The 20,549-nt window shown below is 52.5% G+C and overlaps 1 protein-coding gene across 3 annotated transcripts in view; it reads left to right on the top strand.

Annotated features, from left to right (window-relative positions):
- Positions 1-20,549, top strand: part of ak9 (adenylate kinase 9) — a 544,334-nt gene that overhangs the window by 72,243 nt on the left and 451,542 nt on the right. For all 3 annotated transcript variants that reach the window (XM_072499993.1, XM_072499992.1, XM_072499994.1), the window contains exon 7: positions 10,762-10,938. In XM_072499993.1, the coding sequence (XP_072356094.1) occupies positions 10,762-10,938 (177 nt within the window). The remainder of the gene's footprint in view (positions 1-10,761; positions 10,939-20,549) is intronic.

Below are 20,549 nucleotides of genomic sequence, written 5' to 3'. Positions count from 1 at the left end.
AAATTCTATGATATCTATGTTCTCTTGGCCTGCATGATTCTCCGGTCCTCTGGCTCAGCCGCAGGAATCATCACCTGTCAATTTCACAAACGAGAAAACCAGTCAGCTGTGTTTAGACCCCTCAGATCTTTGATCCATACACAACACAGCTGTCAGCATTGTTCCATTCATCTCACTTCATGGTTGAGTAACCCTGAAGTGCACTAACCACAATGTTTATGAACATCAAGCTTTGATTGACATCTCCTGGACCACATCAAACAGAGTTAAATGCTGTCAATTTCCAGCTGACCACTTCAAAATCACTCCAGCGTGATGGGAGGTGATTGGAAAGCGGGAACGCAAATCGGGTGCAATTCAGCTATGGCGGGAGAACATAGTCCCCTAAAAGGAGAATTTCGCTCATTAGCTCCGACAATGTTGGATTTGTATGGGTAGACCTGACAAACAGCAAAAGCAAAAAACCTTAGTGGGGGTTGTATATAGATCCCCAAACTGTAGTAATGGTGTTGGGAATGACATTAAACAGAAAATTATAGATGCATGGAATAAAGGAACATCTGTAATTTTTCTGCATACAGATTGGGCAAATCAAATTAGTGAAGAGGAGGAATTCTTGGAGCATATACAGCAAGATTTCCTGGATCAATATGTTGAGGAACCAACTAGCGAACAGGCCACCCGAGACTGGGTATTGTGTAATAAGAATGGAGTCATTGGCAATCTAATTATGTGAGACCCCTTAGGAATGAGTGACCATAAAAGTTTTTCATCAAGGTGGATAGTGATGTAGTTGATTCTGAGACTAGGGTTCTGAGCCTCAATAAAGGAAACTATGACAATATGAGGCACGAGTTGGTTATGATTGCTTGGGGAATGTTACTGAAAGGGACGATGGTGGATAAGCAATGGAAAACATTCAGATAAAGCATGGGTGAACAGCAACAATTGTCTATTCCTGTCTGGCATAAAAGTAAAACGGAAAGGTGGCCAAACCATGGCTAACAAGGGTAATTAGAGATAGTGATAGATCCAAGGAAGAGGCACACAGGTTGGGCAAGAAAAACAATAGACCTGAGGATTGGGAGCAGTTTAGAAATCAGCAAAGGGATTGATTAAGAAGGGGAGAATGAGAGTAAGCTTGTTGGGAACATGAAAACCGACTCTCAATGTTTCTATAGGTATGTGAAGGGGAGGCAGGAAGAGGGACCCAGTAGGTAGGGTTGCATGAGCCTCAGCCCTTGTCCCTGTCCAACAGGTTTGAGATTCTTGCTCTCTGTGTGGTCAGGAACGCAAACTGCAAGGAGGATGATCAACTGACCACAGCACCGTGGTTAAGGTGGGGGGAAAGAAAATAAATATAGTCAGAATTGGGGATAGTATAGTTAGGAGCATTGATACTGTTCTCTATGAACAGGATCGAGAATCCCAAAGGTTGTGTTGCCTGCCTGGTGCTTGGGTTCATAAGACCATAAGACATAGGAGCAGAATTAGGCCACTCGGCCCATCGAGTCTGCTCCACCATTCAATCATGGCTGATATTTTTCACATCCTCATTCTCCTGCCTTCTCCCCATAACCCCTGATCCCCTTATTAATCAAGAATCTATCTATCTCTGTCTTAAAGACACTCAGTGATTTGGCCTCCACAGCCTTCTGCGGCAAAGAGTTCCACAGATTCACACCCTCTGGCTGAAGAAATTCCTTCTCATCTCTATTTTAAAGGATCATCCCTTTAGTCTGAGATTGTGCCCTCTGCTAGTTTTTCCTACAAGTGGAAACATCCTCTCCACGTCCATTCTATCCAGGCCTCGCAGTATCCTGTAAGTTTCAATAAGATCCCCCCTCATCCTTCTAAACTCCAACGAGTACAGACCCAGTGTACCTCCTGCCCTCCAAGGGCATCATAATTATATTAAGCAGCCTATGCACATTTGCCAACACTTCCGCCCCTTCACAAACCCCGTCTGGTCCTCCCCTATCACGCCTGGTCCTCTATCCGTGATGTTAACACCTTCGCCAACAACTTCGCATCCACATTAAGCAGCGTTATCAGGTGATATGACTCACACTTCTCCGGGTCATTTCTTTCTTCAAAATCAGCGATATGGATGCCTGCGATAATGTGGGTGGGAGCTCCCCCATTTCCCTCCCATCGTTGTACATCCCCACTAGCAGAGGCCCCAACTCAGCAACAACCTTCTTCTAAAACTCTATTGGGAACCTGTCCAGCCCTAGGGCTTTCCCTGTCTGCATCAATCCGACACCATCCATCACCTCCCTCAGCCCAATCGGGGCCCCCAGTCCCTGCACCCGCCCTTCCTCCACCTAGGGAACGTTAAACCGTCTAATAATAATGATCTTTATTACCACAAGTACGCTTACATTAACACTGAAATGAAGTTACCATGAAAAGCCCCTAGTCACCATATTTCGGCATCTGTTCGGGTACATGGAAGGCGAATTCAGAATGTCCAAATTACCTAACGGCACGTTTTTCAGGACTTGTGGGAACCGGAGCACCCGGACGAAACCCACGCAGACATGGGGAGAATGTGCAGACTCCACACAGACAGTGACCCAAACCAGGAATCGAACCTGGGACCCTGGTACTGTGAAGTAACAGTGCTAACCACTGTGCTACCGTGTCCAAGAGCCGTCTCATACCCTCCTCTGCATACGCAGGCTCTGACTCATACAACATTCTGTAGAAGGCCTCAAATACCCAAGCCACTCCTCTTGGGCCGTACAGCACCTTGCTGCTCTCATCCCTCACCCTATCAGTCTCCCTTGTCGCTGCCTTCAGTTGGTGCGGCAACTTCCTACTCGTCTTTCCTCAGTATACGTACACCACCCCTCTGGCCATCCGCAATTATCCTACCGCCTTCTCCGTGGACACCAACCCAAACTCCATCTGGAGCCTCTGCTTCGCTTTTAATAGGCCCATCTCTGGCGCAACCGAGCACCTCCAATCCACCCTCAAAATCTCAGCCGCTCGCCTGCTCTCTCCTCTCGCTCTACCTTCTCCCTGTGCGCCCAGATCAAGATAAATTCATCCCTGACTACCACCTTAAGTGCCTCCCACAATGTGGAGGCAAGACGTCCTCGTGTCATTCCGCTCCTCGAATGGCAGCCCTCACCCTCTTGCAGATCCCTCATTGGCCCTCACCCTCTTGCACACCCCCTCATCCGCAAATAACCCCACATCCAAACTCCACTGCGGCCGCTGGGCCTCCTCCGTGCCACCTGCAAATCCACCCAGTGCAGTGCGTGGCCAGAAACCACGATCGGCCACCCCCGCCAGCAGTGCCTTGTCCATCCTGAAAAAATCGATCCAGGAGTACACCTGGTGCACATGTGAGAAGTACAAGAACTCCTTTGCTCTCGGTCTCCCAAATCTCCATGTGTCTGACACCAGGACCACCGGCATCCCCTCCAGCTTCACACTAATCATCACATACCTACCCCCTGGCTCGGCTACAATATTACACACCTATAAAACCACTTTCTTGTTGACCAGTACCACTACACCCCTTGTCTTCATATCCAACCCCAAGTGGAACACCTGCCCCACCCGTCCCTTCCTTCACCTCGTCTGAGCCTCCAACTTTAGGTGCATCTCCTGCAGGAACACAACATCTGCCTTTAAACTCCTCAAGTGCGTGAAAACACACGACCGTTTAACCGGCCTATTCAACTCTCGCACATTCCATGTAACCAGCCTGGTCAGGTGGGGCGCCCGCTCCACCCCTTCCTCCCCTGCCGATCAGTCATAACCCTTCTTTAGCCAGCTCCACTCGGCCTGCGTCACGCACTTTTCCAGGCCCGCCCAAGCTGTCCACTGCCATCCCTTCTTGCCCAACTGCGCAACACCAACCATCCATGTGAACAACCCTTTCACCCATCTCATCCCTCCCCATAACCACACCAGAAACCAACCCATTCTCCTCCCCCACCCCCACCCCACCTCCCGACAGCCCCCCATTTCACTCCCGTTAACTAGCCCAACCAACTAGCATGGTTGCTCCTGCCCGAGTCCTCTGACCATCTCTCATCCCCCCAATCCACCCCTCCCCCACCATCCTTCCAAACAACAATCATATATGGAAAAACAATAGGCTCACCATCAACACTCCCACCATCGCAGCCTACACCAATCCATCCACCCTTTACGGCCACAATGCCACATTTTACACAAAGCCCAACTTCAAAGTGTCCTCGCACTTCTACCAGTCCATGGACCCTCATAAAGTCCACCACCTCCTCAGGCGAATCAAAATAAAACTCTTGCAACTTTGTGAAACCCACAAGTGGGTGAGGTACAGAACCCCGAACTTCACCCCCTTCTTGTAGAGGGCTGCCTTGATCCGGTTATACTCGGCCCTCCGCTTTGCCAACTCCGCTCTCAGGCCCTGGTATATCTGTAGCTCACTCGTCTCTCAGGTACACTTCTTGGCCTACTTCACTCACTTCAGGATCTTCTCCTTATCAAGGAACTGATGCAGTCTCACCACCATCGCCCTCGGCAGTTCCCCCACCTGCAGCCTCCTCCTCACCTCGATCCACCTCGAGAGGCTGGTCAAAGGCTTTCACCCTCATCAGCTTTTTCAGCATGCTTGCCACATACTGCGTGGCCTCTGTGCCATCAATGTCTTCAGGGATCGCCAGGTTTTGCCTCCTGGAACAGTTCTCGAGATCCTCCAGCTTCTCCCTCAGCCTTTTCTGGCTGCTCATCACCATTTCAATCTCCGCCTCCAGCGAGGTCAACCGATCCTCATGCTGCCCCATTGACTCATCCCGAGTCAATTACCAGTTAAGGAGATAGATCATTGGACCCAATGATAATTAGTTCCCAGAACCCTAAAGTGACAAACACATTTCTTGATATGAGTTGTCTGCTATGATTATGTTTCAGTTGACTTCCGGTTGCGGCTATGCGGAGCTAAGTCGCACATTCGGCAGCTCCCGCAAAAACGGACTTTTGGGCTCTTTTCAGGGCTGGCACTTTTTCGACGTTTCCCGGTGTGGGAAGGATATTACAACAATTCCCCGATAGTATATGGCTTTTACCAGGAGCGGGGTGACTAAAAAGGTGGTGGACCCGAAGAAGGTGCGAGGGAAGAAGAACAAAATGGCGGCAGGCGGAGACCAGGCAGCGTGGATGCAGTGGGCGCAGGAGCAACAGGAGGGTATCCAGCGCTGCTTCAGAGAGATTAAAACGGACCTGCTTGAGCCGATGAAGGCTTCTATTGATAAGCTGCTGGAGACACAGACGGCCCAGGGGGTAGCGATCCGCGAGGCCCGACAAAAGATCTCCGACAACGAGGACGAGATCTTAGGCCTGACGGTAAAGGTGAAGTCGCACGAGGCGCTCCATAAGAAATGGCAGGAGCGGTTTGAGGAGATGGAGAATCGATCGAGGTGGAAGAATCTGCGGATTCTGGGCCTCCCGGAGGGGCTGGAGAGGCCGGACGTGGGGGCCTATGTGGTCACCATGTTGAACTTGCTGATGGGAGCGGGGTCCTTCCAGTGGCCCCTGGAGCTGGAAGGGGCCCATAGAGTGCTGGCGAGGAAGCCCAAGGCTAACAAGCCTCCGCGGGCGGTGCTGGTGCGGTTTCATCGGTTTGTCGATCGGGAGTGTGTTCTCAGGTGGGCCAAGAAGGAGAGGAGCAGCAGGTGGGAGAACGCGGAGGTTCGGATATACAAGGACTGGAGTGCGGAGGTGGCGAAGAGGAGGGCCGGGTACAATCGAGCGAAGGCAGTGCTGCACAGGAAGGGGCTGAAGTTTGGCATGTTGCAGCCGGCGCGACTGTACCATTACACCGGCACCATTATTTTGAGTCTCCGGAGGAGGTGTGGGCCTTTGTTCAGGCCGAGAAGTTGGACACAGATTGAGGGTCGGGATGGGCGTTTGGGGGATTGCGGTTGATATGTTACTTTTGGAGGGGGGGTCCTTTGCTCTTGATTTCATTTTTTTCTTTTGTGTTTTTCTCTTTCTGGTCGGTAAGGGTGGTTAGGGCGGGTTGGGCACTGTTCTGGTTGGGTTGGTCGGGGGGGCTCTTGGAGGGGGGTAAGCAAAGGGAACAGGGGTGGATGGCTGGCGGTGAGATGGAGCCCTGCGGGGGAGGGGCAGGCCCGAATCAGGGGTGAGGGGACTGGGCCTATAAAAGGAGCTGCGGCAGAGGTGGTGGGGCCAGGTAGGTGGAAAGCGTGGTCTTTTTCCCGCGCTGAAGACTGGAGGGAGCGGGGCCGGGGCGGGGAAGCGAGGGTTGTTTCCCGCGCTTAGGATGGAAGGGGGAGGGGGAGAGCCTGTGGATGGGGAACGGAAGAGGAGGATGTGTCACACAATGGGAGGAGTCGAAGGAGAGGTGGGAGTGGCCGAGGTCAGCAGGAGTCAGCTGACTTGCGGAAGTGCAATGGGGGGAGTAAATCAACTAGGATGGGTCCTAGCCGGGGGGAGGGTGTGGAGGGGTGGGGGGGGGGGGGGGCGGAATTGAGTTGCTGCTGCTATGGTCAAGGGGGAGCTGGAGCCAGTGGGGGGGGGGGGGGGGGCGAGACGGGGGTCTGCCGCCGTGGGGAACGGGCCGGGCATGGGGTGCGGGCGCGTGGCTGGCTGAGGAGGGGTTATGGCTAGTTGGCGAGGGGGGGGAATGTAAGGGGACTGAATGGGCCGGTCAAGCGGGCCCGCGTGTTCGCGCACCTGAAGGGGCTGAAGGCGGATGTGGTTATGCTCCAGGAGACACACCTGAAGGTGGCAGACCAGGTAAGATTGAGGAAAGGGTGGGTAGGTCAGGTGTTCCATTCGGGGCTGGATGCCAAAAATCGAGGGGTGCCGATCTTGGTCGGAAAGAAGGTGTCATTCGAGGCGTCGAGCATTGTGGCAGACAATGGCGGTAGGTACGTAATGGTAAGTGGTAAGCTGCAGGGAGAGAGGGTGGTACTGGTCAATGTGTATGCCCCGAATTGGGACGATGCGGGTTTTATGCGGCGTATGTTGGGTCGGATCCCAGACTTGGAAGTGGGGGGCCTGATAATGGGGGGAGACTTTAACACGGTGCTGGATCCGGCACTGGATCGCTCCAGGTCTAGGATGGGTAGGAAGCCGGCGGCGGCTAGAGTGCTGAAGGGGTTTATGGACCAGATGGGAGGGGTGGACCCTTGGAGGTTTGCAAGGCCGTGGGCTAGGGAATTTTCATTCTTCTCACATGTCCATAAGGCTTATTCCCGAATCGACTTTTTCATTTTGAGTATGGCGCTGATAGCGAGAGTAGAGGATACTGAGTATTCGGCAATAGCCATGTCGGACCATGACCCGCATTGGGTGGACTTGGAGATGCGGGAGGAGAGGGACCAGCGCCTGTTGTGGCGCTTGGAGGTGGGGCTGTTGGTGGACGAGGAGGTGCGCGAGTGGGTCCAAGGAAGTATAGACAGGTACTTGGAGATCAACGACAATGGGGAGGTCCGAGTGGGGATGATATGGGTGGCACTGAAGGTGGTGGTGAGGGGAGAGCTGATCTCCATTAGGGCCCATAAGGAGCGGGGGGAGAGGGAGAGGCTGGTGGGGGAGATGGTGAGGGTAGACAGGTGGTATGCGGAGGTGCCCGAGGAAGGATTGTTGAGGAAGAGGCACAGCCTCCAGGCTGAATTCGACCTGGTGACCACCAGGAAGGCGGAGGTGCAGTGGAGGAAGGCCCAGGTGGGCGATTTACGATTCCGGGGAAAAGGCAAGCCGGATGCTGGTGCATCAGCTTTGGAAGCGGGACGCAGCTAGGGAGATCGGGGGAGTTAAGGACAGGGGAGGGAGTGTGGTGCGGAGTGGGGTTGGCATCAATGGGTTCTTCAGGGACTTTTACGAGGAATTGTACCGATCCGAGCCCCCACGGGAGGAGGGAGGGATGGACCGCTTCCTGGACCAATTGAGGTTTCCAAAGGTGGAAGAGGGACTGGTGGCGGGATTGGGGGCCCCGATTGGGCTGGAGGAGCTGACCAAAGGGATAGGAAGCATGCAGGCGGGGAAGGCACTGGGACCGGACGGTTTCCCGGTCAAATTCTATAAAAAATATATAGACCTGTTGGGCCCGTTGCTCGTCAGGACCTTCAATGAGGCAAGGGAGGGGGGGGCTTTGCCCCCGACGATGTCCCGGGCACTGACTCATCTCCTTGATCCTGAAGCGGGACAAGGATCCCCTGCAGTGTGGGTCTTACAGACCGATTTCGCTGCGAAATGTAGATGCCAAGGTGCTGGCGAAGGTCTTAGCCACGAGGATTGAGGATTGTGTGCAGCAGATCATCCATGAAGACCAGACGGGGTTTGTGAAGGGGAGGCAGTTGAACGCGAATGTGCGGAGGCTTTTGAACGTTATCATGATGCCGGCGAGGGAGGGGGAGGCGGAGATAGTGGTGGCGATGGACGCTGAGAAAGCCTTCGATAGGGTAAAGTGGGGGTACCCGTGGGAGGTGCTGAAGAGGTTTGGGCTTGGGGAGGGGTTTGTCAGGTGGTTTAGACTGTTGCATGAGGTCCCGTAGATAAGTGTGGCCACAAACAGGAGTAGGTCCGAGTACTTTCGGTTGCACTGAGGGACGAGGCAGGCGTGTCCCCTGTCCCCCCCTGCTCTTCGCACTGGCGATTGAACCCCTGGCTATGGCACTGAGGGTATCGAGGAACTGGAGGGGGTTGGTGCGGCGTGGGGAGGAGCATAGGGTGCCGCTTTATGCAGAGGACTTGTTGCTATATGTGGCGGACCCGGTGGGGAGAATGCCAGAGGTAATGAGGATCCTTAGGGAATTCAGGGATTTCTCGGGGTACAAGTTCAACATGGGGAAGAGCGAGCTGTTCGTGGTTCACCCAGGGGACCAGGAGAGGGGGATTGGCGGGCTCCCATTAAAAAGGGCGGAGAGGAGCTTCAGATATTTGGGGGTCCAGGTGGCCAGGAGCTGGGGGGCCCTGCATAGGCTTAATTTCACAAGGCTGGTGGAGCAAATGGAGGAGGAGTTCAAGAGGTGGGTCGCGTTGCCGCTGTCCTTAGCAGGTAGGGTGCAGTCAGTCAAAATTACGGTGCTCCCAAGGTTTTTGTTCCTGTTCCAGTGCCTCTCCGTGTTTATCCCGAAGGCCTTTTTTAGACAGGAGTATAATGGAGTTTGTGTGGGCGCGAGGGACTCCGAGGGTGAGAAGGGTGTTCCTGGAGCGGAGTACAGATAGCGGGGGGCTGGCACTGCCCAACCTCTGTTGGTACTACTGGGCCGCCAATGCGACGATGGTGCGCAAGTGGGTGATGGAGGGGGAGGGGGCTGCATGGAAGAGGTTGGAGACGGCGTCTTGTGTGGATATGAGTCTGGGGGCGCTGGCAACGGCGCAGCTGCCTTCCCTCCAAGGAGGTATACCATGAGCCCGGTGGTGGCGGCTGCCCTCAAAATCTGGGTGCAGTGGAGGCGGCACAGGGAGGTAGCTGGGGTAACCACCTGTTCGGCCCAGGGAGAACAGATGGAGGGTTTTCGGGTTTTCGGGGTGGCACGGGGCAGGGATACGAAGGTTCAGGGACCTGTTTGTGGACGGGAAGTTCGCGAGCCTGGGTGAGCTGGAGGAAAAGTATGGGCTCCCCCCGGGGAACACCTTCAGGTACTTACAGGTAAGGGCATTTGCCAGGCGGCAGGTGGTGGAATTCCCGCGGCTGCTGCCACACACAGTACAGGACAGGGTGCTCTCGGCGGGGGGGGGTTGGAGTGGGGAAGATCTCGGAAACTTACCAGTTGATGCAGGAGGAGGAGGAGGCCTTGGTAGTGGAGGTGTAAGGTAAGTGGGAGGAGGAGTTGGGAGAGGAGATTGAGGAAGGGACGTGGGCAAATGCCCTAGGGAGGGTGAACTCTTCCTCATCGTGCGCGAGGCTCAGCCTCATACAGTTTAAGGTGCTGCACAGGGCACACATGACCGGGACAAGGATGAGCCGGTTTTTTGGGAGTGAGGACAGGTGTGTTAGGTGCTCAGGGAGCCCAGCAAATCACACGCATATGTTCTGGGCGTGCCCAGCGCTGGAGGAATTTTGGAAGGGCGTAGCGAGGACGGTGTCGAGGGTGGTAGGATCCAGGGTCAAACCGGGCTGGGGGCTCGCAATATTTGGGGTCGCAGAGGAGCCGGGAGGGCAGGAGGCGAAAGTGGCCGGTATTCTGGGAGCCCGGCGTAGGATTCTTCTTCAGTGGAAGGATGCGAGGCCCCCAAGTGTGGAATCCTCGATCAAATATATGGCGGGGTTTATTAAGTTGGAGATGGTGAAATTCGCCTTGAGAGGGTCGGTGCAAGGGTTTAGGCGGTGGCAACCATTCTTAGACTTCTTGGCAGAATGGTAGACATCGGTCAATGGCAGCAGCAACTCGGGGGGGGGGGGGGGGGTTTACTTTATTTTTGTTTTTGTTCTGCACACTGGGGGGTCTGAGGGGGTGTATATACACCTGTTGTGTTAAAGTCGGGGTGGCAATGTTAATTTACTATTTATGTACAGGGGGGAGGGGGTATGGAGGGTTGCTTTTCTAGACTGTGTTTTGTACTTAACCCTGTTGGGTTCCTTTTTCATTTTGTTATTGATATTTTATGAAAACCTTAATAAAAATTATTTGTTAAAAAAATGATTATGTTTCAGTTATGTTTGACACACAAATGAGTAAAAGAAGCGATTTGAAGCATGATTAAATATAACATTAAAAAGAATCAGATTATACAAAATATTTCAGGCAAAAACGTTCAAGGCATTTATTTTTTATTTGTTGATAGTGTCCTGATCATGACTTGTGTGAACGTGTGTCTGGACAACGTCAAGATCCTCTCACAGGCAAAATATACCCGCGAGAACAATGGGATCCAGAGAAGGTAGAAAAAGAAAAAATCAAAGGAGAAACTGAGGAAGAGGAGAATGACGAAGAGGAAGAAATGACTGAAGAGCTTGAAGAGGTAAACATTTAATTTGATCTATTTTAATTTCTGCATTATTGCATAAATTAAAAATTGAAGATGTGGTTGTGTTCTCCGAGCATGTAAAGGCAATGCAACATTGTGATTCAAATTCTCCAATCCACAACCCTGCGAATGAAGCTTCCACCAGGGAATGTGGGTTACACTGTTTAAACGTAGCTACTCAATGTTTGAAAGATGATTTCTTTGATTTTAAAAATCCTCTTTATCACTTCAGCACCCTTGTAGCACTTAGCTAGTCACCAATAAAGAAAATTAAGATCTATCCTACCATAGATACCCATTCTTGGTTTGGCATGCTACAACAATATGAACAGTTTCTGTACGTGTACCATTGCGGATTTTTAATAGCTAAAATTGCAGCTCCCCTACAATTAAAGGTTTTGGATGTAGTGCATGTGTATATTGTAATGATGGGCTGCACTTTGGGAAGGTGAAGTTCTGGCCCTCTGCACTCCTGGGGTAAGAGAGCAGGAAATTGAGTATTCAAGGAAGAAAATCAAAGGGTACATAGAGAGAGAAAGAGGAATGAAAACATAAGATTGAATGCTGTTCTAGCCACTGGCTGTGTTACTGTTGTTCAATATCCCTGTGTTTTTACTTTTTGTCTTGAACACGTCATGCTCTAGAATTCATCTTGTTGAACGCCTTCATCTTTCCACCTCACGCCCTCCCTCCCTTTAAGACCAACCTTAAAATTTGCGGACGGGATTCTCGGTCGATCGACGGCAAAATCAGGAAAGGTGATTCTGCGGAGAATCGGTATTGACACCAAAATTGTGGCGGGCGCAGGGTTCACGCTAAATCTTCTGGACTCGAAAGCGACATCAAAGCGTTCCACTCCACATGTACAGTAAATGCCGTTTTAATATCATTAGCAGGCCTGATCCAGTATTCTCTGGGGCCTCCATTATTCTCCTCCTCCAAGGGGGGAATTCCCAACGGGAAGGTTCACTTGTGCTTTTAAAAATCGAGAAACAGGCACCATGGTTGATGAGGGAGAGAGGAGAGTTAGGACGTGACAGTGTGTAGGGGTGGGGTGGGGGCCCTGCCAGTGCTGGGGACACAAGCGAGGGGCCGGGGTGACCCCCACTGGACTAGCATGGAATGCCATTGCCGTGGCCTGCAACGTAGTCATCTTGCTGCGCACCCTACTGACCACCCATCTTGGCCCCTGGTTCTGCAGATTGCCACCAGCCAAATGGTTGACGGGCGTGATCACATGGTGCCTCCGCACCCTGAAGTTGTGGTTCAGGTGCCTGGACTGTTCTGGAGGGGCCCTCCAGTGTACTGCTGGGAGGGTCGCCTGCATCGTGATGCGTCCTCCACAACATTGTGCAGTAGAGGGGTGACATGCTGGAGGAGGCCTTGTCCGATGAGGTGAATGTGGGGGAGGGCGAGGATGGGCAGGACATTGGCCGGGGCAGGCACGGGAGGCCGCACAAGGTGTGTGCCAGGGCCAACGTGCGGGATGCTCTGATCGCCTCCAGGCTCTGCACAATTGTTAGCACAGCGGCTTCACAGCGCCAGGAATCGGGTTCAATTCTCCTCCCCCTCAACTCCGCCCACCTGCGCCCCATCTGCGGCCAGCCCAGACCATCTCACGCGTCGGACAGAGGCAGAGCACCGAGGTGGTTGTAATATTGTGCACAGGTATTTAATGTGAAAACATATATATATTGATTCATGCCCTAGCCTCTATTGCTAAACTGTGCCCTGCACCCATGCCAACTTAACTGGTGTCTAATTTTCAGGCCTTACGGATACAACTGTATTCCCAGAGGGTACATCAGGAGTGGAGGCGGCCTACTGTAATTCCCACCCTGTGTCCCTTGTAGCAGACGTCTTCTGGGGCGACCGGGCCTGGGTTGGCTCGGCTGCTTCTCGCATGTCAAAGATGGTATGGTGCCACCATGTTCTGCCAGCTGCCCATGTGATGTGCCAGGGACAGGGGGGGGGGGGGGTGGTGGGAGTCCAAGGCACTGCGGTGTTCCGGCACCTCCCCTGCGGGAGTCAGTGTCGTGGGCTCCATCACCTCCTCCTCCCTCAGGATGCCTAATGGCCTGCAGGGTACTACATGGGACGGGGATGCAAGCAGGAGCTAACCCCTGAAGCTTCCCCTGCCAGTCTTGGAGGCCCGCTGCCGTCTCAGCCAGGGTCTGCATTCTCGCAGCCAGGGAGCACAGGGAGTGGACCACCTCCTTCTAGGACTGTGCCACATCAGACTGTGACTGTGCCACCACCCCCTGGGTGTGTACCACATAAGTCAGTGACTGTGCCATTTCCTTCTGGGACTGGGCCACCTCCCTGTGCCACGTCGGCCAGCACATGGGCAATGCCACCGATGCTCTCAACCATGGCCTGCTGTGACTGGGCTTGCTCAGGAGTGGCGCTGCAATGTCCAGGTGGCCCTGGCACAAGCTAGCTGTGATAGGGTAGCCCTGTCCTGGGCCTCAGCGACCACCTGCACAGAGTGCCCCAGGCCTTGGACATACTCAATCATGGCCGAAACCCTCACCCCCAAGCCCTCCATCACAGACGCCACCAGGGCAGTGTTGGCCTGGATGGCACACATGGCCGGCACCACCTCCTGCTCCTGCATGCAGTTGGACCCCTCCAGGTGCTGGATGCTCGATGACAACCCCTCATGTAGTCACTGGCTCTGCGACCGCATCTCCACAATTGATGGGACCGTCTATTCCAGAAACCAGAAACCCACCTGGACGGCAACTAGTCCCTGGGATTGGCCTGTCCTCCGACCATCTGCCCACTCGGTAGTTCCTACCTCCAATTGCTGTACCGGGGCATGTGTGTGGTGCACACCGATGGTGCCCCAGGAGCCTCTTCACTAACATTCCCAACGGAGGTGAGTATTTCTGGGATGATGGAGGGTGTTGGAGACAACTGTGACAGGAAATCAGTGTCATCCCGGACTCGGGTTCCGGGGTGAACTGGTATTCGGGTCGATGGTTCCCATCCTTGTCGGTATCATCTTGTCGCTGGTCGACACCTGGGGTTCTGGATGAGGCTCAGGGGAGGGGGTGTTATGAGTGTGGGGGTGTTGTGGGAGTGGTGATGGGTGTAAGGGCGGTGAGTGAACCACAACTGAGCGGGGTCCCACCACCTCGCCTGATGCTGATCTCCACCTCGGCGACTAACCTTTCTTCAGGCCAGCCGACCACATCTAGGGCTCTCTGCTCTGCTGCGGTGAGGGGCTGCTGGTCCAGTGGTCTCCCTCCAGTCTTCTCCTGCTCCCAGCGGTTATGGCCGACCTTCTCCTGGGGGTGGGGGGGGTGGGGGGGTGTACAGAAAATGCAGTGTTAGACAGTCCGACGCATGCAGCCCAGAGGATGGGTAGCTGGTGGCTTCAATGGCCAGGGCACTCAGCCATGGCAGCCGGTATGGGTGCTGGTATGTGGGTGCTTTCTCTAGGTGGGAAGGGGGTAAAGTTTCGGGTGTGTGGGACGAGGGTTGGTGTCGGGGCACTGTGCTGCCTACTCACCCTGGCTGCCCTGAGAATGTTGTGCAGTTTTTTTCTGCCCCGTCCTATGATCTGCATCAGCACTGGGATAACCCTATCCAGAGTCTTAGCATCTGACTGGGACTCAGCTGAGTCCTGGGGTCCAGTAGACTTCCGACTGCTGACTCCCTTGGATGATCCTTGCCTCCACCCGATGTGCATCAGCAATTGTGTGGCGCTCATCAGATTGTGCCCCAGAAATCTATCCATTAATGGTGCCCACTGAGGCATGTGTATCTGCGTTAGTGAAATGTGAGGGTGATAGTTGTGATCCTTCCATGCTGGTCTCTTCGGAGCTCTCCTTGGAGGGGGTGGGGGACAACTCTTGGGTGGAGGGGGTGGGGGACAACTCCGGATGGCCAGGCCCCATGAGATCCTGCGAGAGAATGGACATGGGGTCAGTGAGAAGGATCATTTTCTCTGACATGAACAACTCATTTGAGGCCGGTCATCTGGATGAAGGTGTAGTGAATCCTCACCTCTGTGGTGCAGGCCAACCTTGGGTTGGTGGCTGCTGCTGCTCTCCTCAGACAACCACGCGATCACCACGGCCCATTCCTCATAGTGGATGAGGACTCGGATCTCTGCTACTCCTCCCCCCCAGCGTGGACTTTTCTGCTTATTATGAGCTATCTTCTTCTGCGGGGACAAAGAGAGGGCATCGTAAGCTTTGTGGGGCACTGCAGAACCTGGCACAGTCACTAAGGAGTATTGCTGAGGGTGTCAACACCATTGTACAAACAGTGGGGAGCTGCCAGGACTGGCAAAACATCTGCAGCTTCTGTCACGTTAATCTTCACAGCGGGCTGCCTGTACCCCAACCCCATGTTGCCCTCCGCTACCCCCACCCCCACGTACACAGTGGTTGAAGATCAAACATGAGGAGTCAGACTTGGCATAAACTGAGGAGCACCAGAGCTTTCCACATAGCGAGTTATCATCACTCACCTGCCTTTTATATTGACCCGCTGACAGTGCCATCACAAGCCCATCATCCTGGGGTGATGTTACAGACCCTGGGAGGGTATAACAGGGTAGTCGGGGGTGGGAGGGTCGAAGAATGGGAGAGGGTGAAGGAGGGGAATGGGGGAGGAGGCAAGGAGGGGATTGGGGGGGGGGAGGAGGGATTGGGGAGGAGAGACGGTGAGCTGACAGACAAAGCCTCGTTCAATGAGAAGGGGAAAGGATAAAGGCCTCCCTAGTCCGCCGGGCATGCCGGACCCTTGCCGCTGCCTGTCCTCCTCCGGTCACCCGCGGGTCCTCCCTGGGCACGTCCAACATCTTCTCCTGGTCTACATCCTCCCCCTCCCAAAGAAGGCCACATGTCCCTCCTCCTTCTCCAGGGTGTCACCCCGCTGCTGTGTCACATTGTGGAGGGCACAGCAGACCACCGCAAAATGGGAGACGTAGGTATTGCAGTGCACCACTAGGGCATTCCAAGCATCGGAACCACATTTTGAACAGTCCGATGCACCACTCAATGACAGCATGAGTGGTCTCCACACTGGCGCCATCAACCAGGATCTCAGCGGGTACCCCTTATCTCCCCAGAGCAAACCTGTCCTCCTGGAGTGGTTCTCGAAGATGCTGGGGATCTCCGAGTGTCCCAGGATGTAGTTGTCATGCACGCTCCACGGGAAGCGCGCACACATGCATGACCTGGAGGTGGTGGCCACACATGAGTGGAACATTCAGGGAGTGGAACCCCTTCCTGTTACTATAGGGCATTCCCTAATGCCCCAGTGCACACAAGTCTTCATGCGTGCCACCAGTTACTCCCTGGACCTGGGGCATCCTGGCGATAGTGGAGAATCCTGCTGCCCGGACATCTGGTGGCGTTGGTCCAGGTCAAAATTAATATAGTGTAGTGCCCGGGCACCCAAGGCACCTATAACATCACGGATGCACTCGTTGTCTGTAGCTTGTGATATGCCCTGGAATTAACTGGTTGCATTGAAGTTCAGGGCTGCGGTGACCTTCACGCCCACCGGGATGAAGTGTCCACCTCCTTCACACGGTGCCAAGCCCGCGATGACGTGTCACAGGTGCAGAACTGTCTCTTTGTTGAAGCAGAGTCTCCTGCGGCACATGTTGTCCGTCATCTCCTCGAAAGACTGACGACGCCTGTTTACGTTGGACCATCGCTGGTATCCTCCTGTGGGTTCCTCCTCGTCCTGTTGGGCAGCCAGATCGTCAGGGTGTGCGACGGACCCCTGCACATGCGGTGCCACCTCCAGCCTGCTTCGACGCTGCTGCTGCTTTTTCCAGCATCTGGCCGCCTAGACCAGCACCACGAGGGCAGCCTCTGTGGGACCAACAAGACTAGCTATATTGTTGTGTCGTTAAGGAATTGGAAGAGAGAGCCCTCAAGTCCCCCAAACGTCCCCCACCCTTACGTGTCCCACCTTCTCTCAGAGTGCCATCCAGTGAGCCCAGTTGTGCTGGAGAACCTCACTCTGCACACTCACCCCTGGCCACACCCCCAGACCCTGCCAGGAACATTAGGGAGACAATGCTCAGGATCCCTCCCCTTATCAACACACTTATCCTTTGATCGCAAGGATATCCACAGTGCTGAAGCCCAATAATAACGATTATAATAACAAAACCGCAGCTGTGCAGGCCATCCCACATGGCCTAATTTTATCGGAACCAAATCCTGGCATCCACATATTCCACTGACACTCACTGGGACCTGTTCCGATGGGACGGTCTTAATTTGAATCATGCTGGGACCAAAGTCTTGGTGAATTGCACAATTAGGGCTGTAGATAGGGATTTAAACTAAATAGTGGGGGAAATCATTCAGTTGTATAGAGAATTAGAAAATCAAAGCTAAAGGTAAAGGTAGAAGTGCAGGTTAGTGGCGAGGACTTTAAACTAATTAAAGGGGCCAAGGGCTCTGGAGAGTTTAGTAAAGTTTCCAGAACACATAATAGAACAGAGAGTATAGAAGGTGGCAGGAATCTGGGAGAGCAAAAAAAGGGACAAATATGAGAAGGAGGGTGATCAATGCAGGACTGAGGGTGTTGTATACAGAACAAGATAAATTAGCTTGTTGCGCACATTGAAATTGGCCGGTACAATGTGGGCATCACAGAGACATGACTACAAGGGGATCAGGGCTGTGATCTAAATATCAAAGATGTGTCCTATTGAAAGGACAAGCAGATGGGCAGAGGGGGTGGGGTTGCATTGTTAGTAAGGAATGAAATTAAATCAATAGCAAGGAGCGATATTGGGTCGGAAGGCATAGAATCTATGTGGGTAGTGTTGAGGAATCAGAAAGGAAAAAAGATCCTGTTGGGAGTTCTGTACAGGCCCCTTAGCACTAGTCAGGATGTGGGGCAGAAAATAAATCAGGAGATAGAAAAGGCATGTAAAAAAGGCAAATTACAATAATCATGGAGACTTCAATATGCAGATGAACTGGGAAAATCAGGTTGGTAGTGGATCCCAAGAAAAGGAATTTGTGGAATGCCTACGAGATGGTTTTTTGGAGTAGCTTGGGCAGCATGGTAGCATAGTGGTTAGCATAATTGCTTCACAGCTCCAGGGTCCCAGGTTCGATTCCCGGCTTGGGTCACTGTCTGTGCGGAGTCTGCACGTTCTCCCCGTGTGTGCGTGGGTTTCCTCCGGGTGCTCCGGTTTCCTCCCACAGTCCAAAGATGTGCAGGTTAGGTGGATTGGCCATGTTAAATTGCCCTTAGTGTCCAAAATTGGCCTTAGGGTTGGTTGAATGGGGTTACTGGGTTATGGGGATTGGGTGGTGTGGGCCTCGGTAGGGTGCTCTTTCCAAGAGCCGGTGCAGACTCGATGGGCCGAATGGCCTCCTTCTGCACTGTAAATTCTATGATTCTATGAGAGCCTACGAGGGAACAAACAAATCTGGATTTGGTGATGTATAATGATGCAGACCTAATTAGGGAACTTAAGGTGAAGGAACCCTTAGAGGGCAGTAACCACAATATGATAGAATATACCCTGCAGTTTGAGGGGCAGAAACTAGAATCAGATGTAACAGTATTATAATTGAATAAAGGGAACTACAAAGACATGAGGGAGGAGCTGGCCAGAGTTGATTGGAAGGGGCGCCTAGCAGAGAAGACATTGGAGCAGCAATGGCAGGAGTTTTTGGAGGTTATTTGGGAGGCACAACAGACATTCATCCCAAGGAGGAGGAAACATGCTAGGGGAGGACGAGGCATCCATGGCTCATGAGGGAAGTCAGGGAATGCATAAAAGCAAAAGAAAAAACATACAAGGTGGCGATTATTTGTGGGAAGCCAGATGTTTGGGAAGCCTTTAAAAGCGAGCAGAGGAGAATTAAAAAAGCAATAAGGGAGAAGAAAATGAAATATGAGTGTAAGCTAGCCAGTAATATAAAAGAGGATAGCAAGATTTTTGTTTTTTGTATAAAAGATAAGAGAGATAAGAATAGACATTGGACCACTGGGAAATGAGGCTGGAGAAGTAGTAATAGGAAACAAAGAAATGGCAGAGGAACTGAATAGTTACTTTGCATCAGTCTTGACAGTGGAGAACACCAGTGGGATGCCAGAGCTCCAGGAGAATCAGGGGCAGAGGTGAGTGAAGTGACCATTACTAAGGAGAAGGTTCTGGGGAAACTGAAAGGTTTGAAGGTGGATAAATCACCTGGACCGGATGGACTACACCCCAAGGTTCTAAAGGAGATAGCAGAGAAGATTGTGGAGGCATTGGTGGTGATCCTTCAGGAATCACGAGAGGCAGGTAGGGTCCCAGAGGACTGGAAAATGTTTAAGAAGGGAGAGAGGGAGAAGACAAGAGATTATAGGCTGCTTAGCCTGACTTTGTTCACTGGTAAGATTTTAGAGTCCGTTACTAAAGATGAAATCGCGGAGTACCTTGAAGTGTACGATAACATAGGACTGAGTCAACACGGCTTTGTCAAGGGGAGGTCATGTCTGACAAATCTAAGAATTCTTTGAGGATATAACAAGGAAGTTCGACAAAGGCGAACCAGTGGACGTGATCGATTTTGATTTCCAGAGACCTTTGACAAGGTGCCGTATAGGAGGCTGTTAAATAAGTTAATAGCCCATGGTGTTAAGGTTAAGATACTGATGATATGGAGATGCCGGCGTTGGGGTGAGCACAGTACAAAGTCTTACAACACCAGGTTAAAGTCCAACAGGTTTGTTTCGATGTCACTAGCTTTCGGAGCGCTGTTCCTTCCTCAGGTGAATGAAGAGGTATGTTCCAGAAACAAATATATAGACAAATTCAAAGCTGCCAGACAATGCTTGGAATGCGAGCATTAGCAGGTGATTAAATCTTTACAGCTCCAGAGATGGGGTAACCTCAGGTTAAAGGTGTGAAGTGTGTCAAGCCAGGACAGTTGGTAGGATTTCGCAGGCCAGATGGTGGGGGATGAATGTAATGCGACATGAATCCCAGGTCCCAGTTGAGGCCGCACTCATGTGTGCGGAACTTGGCTATAATTTTCTGCTCGGCGATACTGGCATGGATAGAGGATTGGCCGACTAGCAGAAGGCAGAGTGTGGGGATAAAGGGGTCTTTTTCAGGATGGCAGCGGATGACTAGTGGCGTGCCTCAGGGGTCAGCGTTTGTGACCACAACTTTTCACAATATACATTAACGATCTGGAAGAAGGAACTGAGGGCGCTGTTGCGATGTTTGCAGATGATACAAAGATATGCAGTTTGTCAGGTAGTATTGAGGAAGCAGGCAGGCTGCAGAAATACATGGACAGGGTAGGAGAGTGGGCAAAGAAGTAGCAAATGGAATACAATGCGGAAAGGTGTGAGGTTATGCACTTTGGTAGGAAGAATGGAGGCATATACTATTTTCTATATGGGAAAAGACTTAGGAAATCAGAAGTACAAAGGAACTTAGGAGTCCTAGTTCAAGATTCTCTTCAGGTTAATGGAGTGATATCATGGTTGTGTCGTAATTCACCGACTGACCACTAGGAGTGTCATTAGTATATAAGTGAATGTTAGAGTCAGGTGACCTCAGACTGATGAGGGAGCTGAGAGAGAGATAGTGGTTTGTGCATTTTCATACT

The sequence above is a fragment of the Scyliorhinus torazame genome, chromosome 4 (genome assembly GCF_047496885.1).
Source record: "Scyliorhinus torazame isolate Kashiwa2021f chromosome 4, sScyTor2.1, whole genome shotgun sequence".
NCBI classification, from domain to species: Eukaryota; Metazoa; Chordata; class Chondrichthyes; order Carcharhiniformes; family Scyliorhinidae; genus Scyliorhinus; species Scyliorhinus torazame.
Note: the sequence above shows the minus strand (reverse complement) of the source record. Positions and strands in the feature narration are given on the sequence as shown.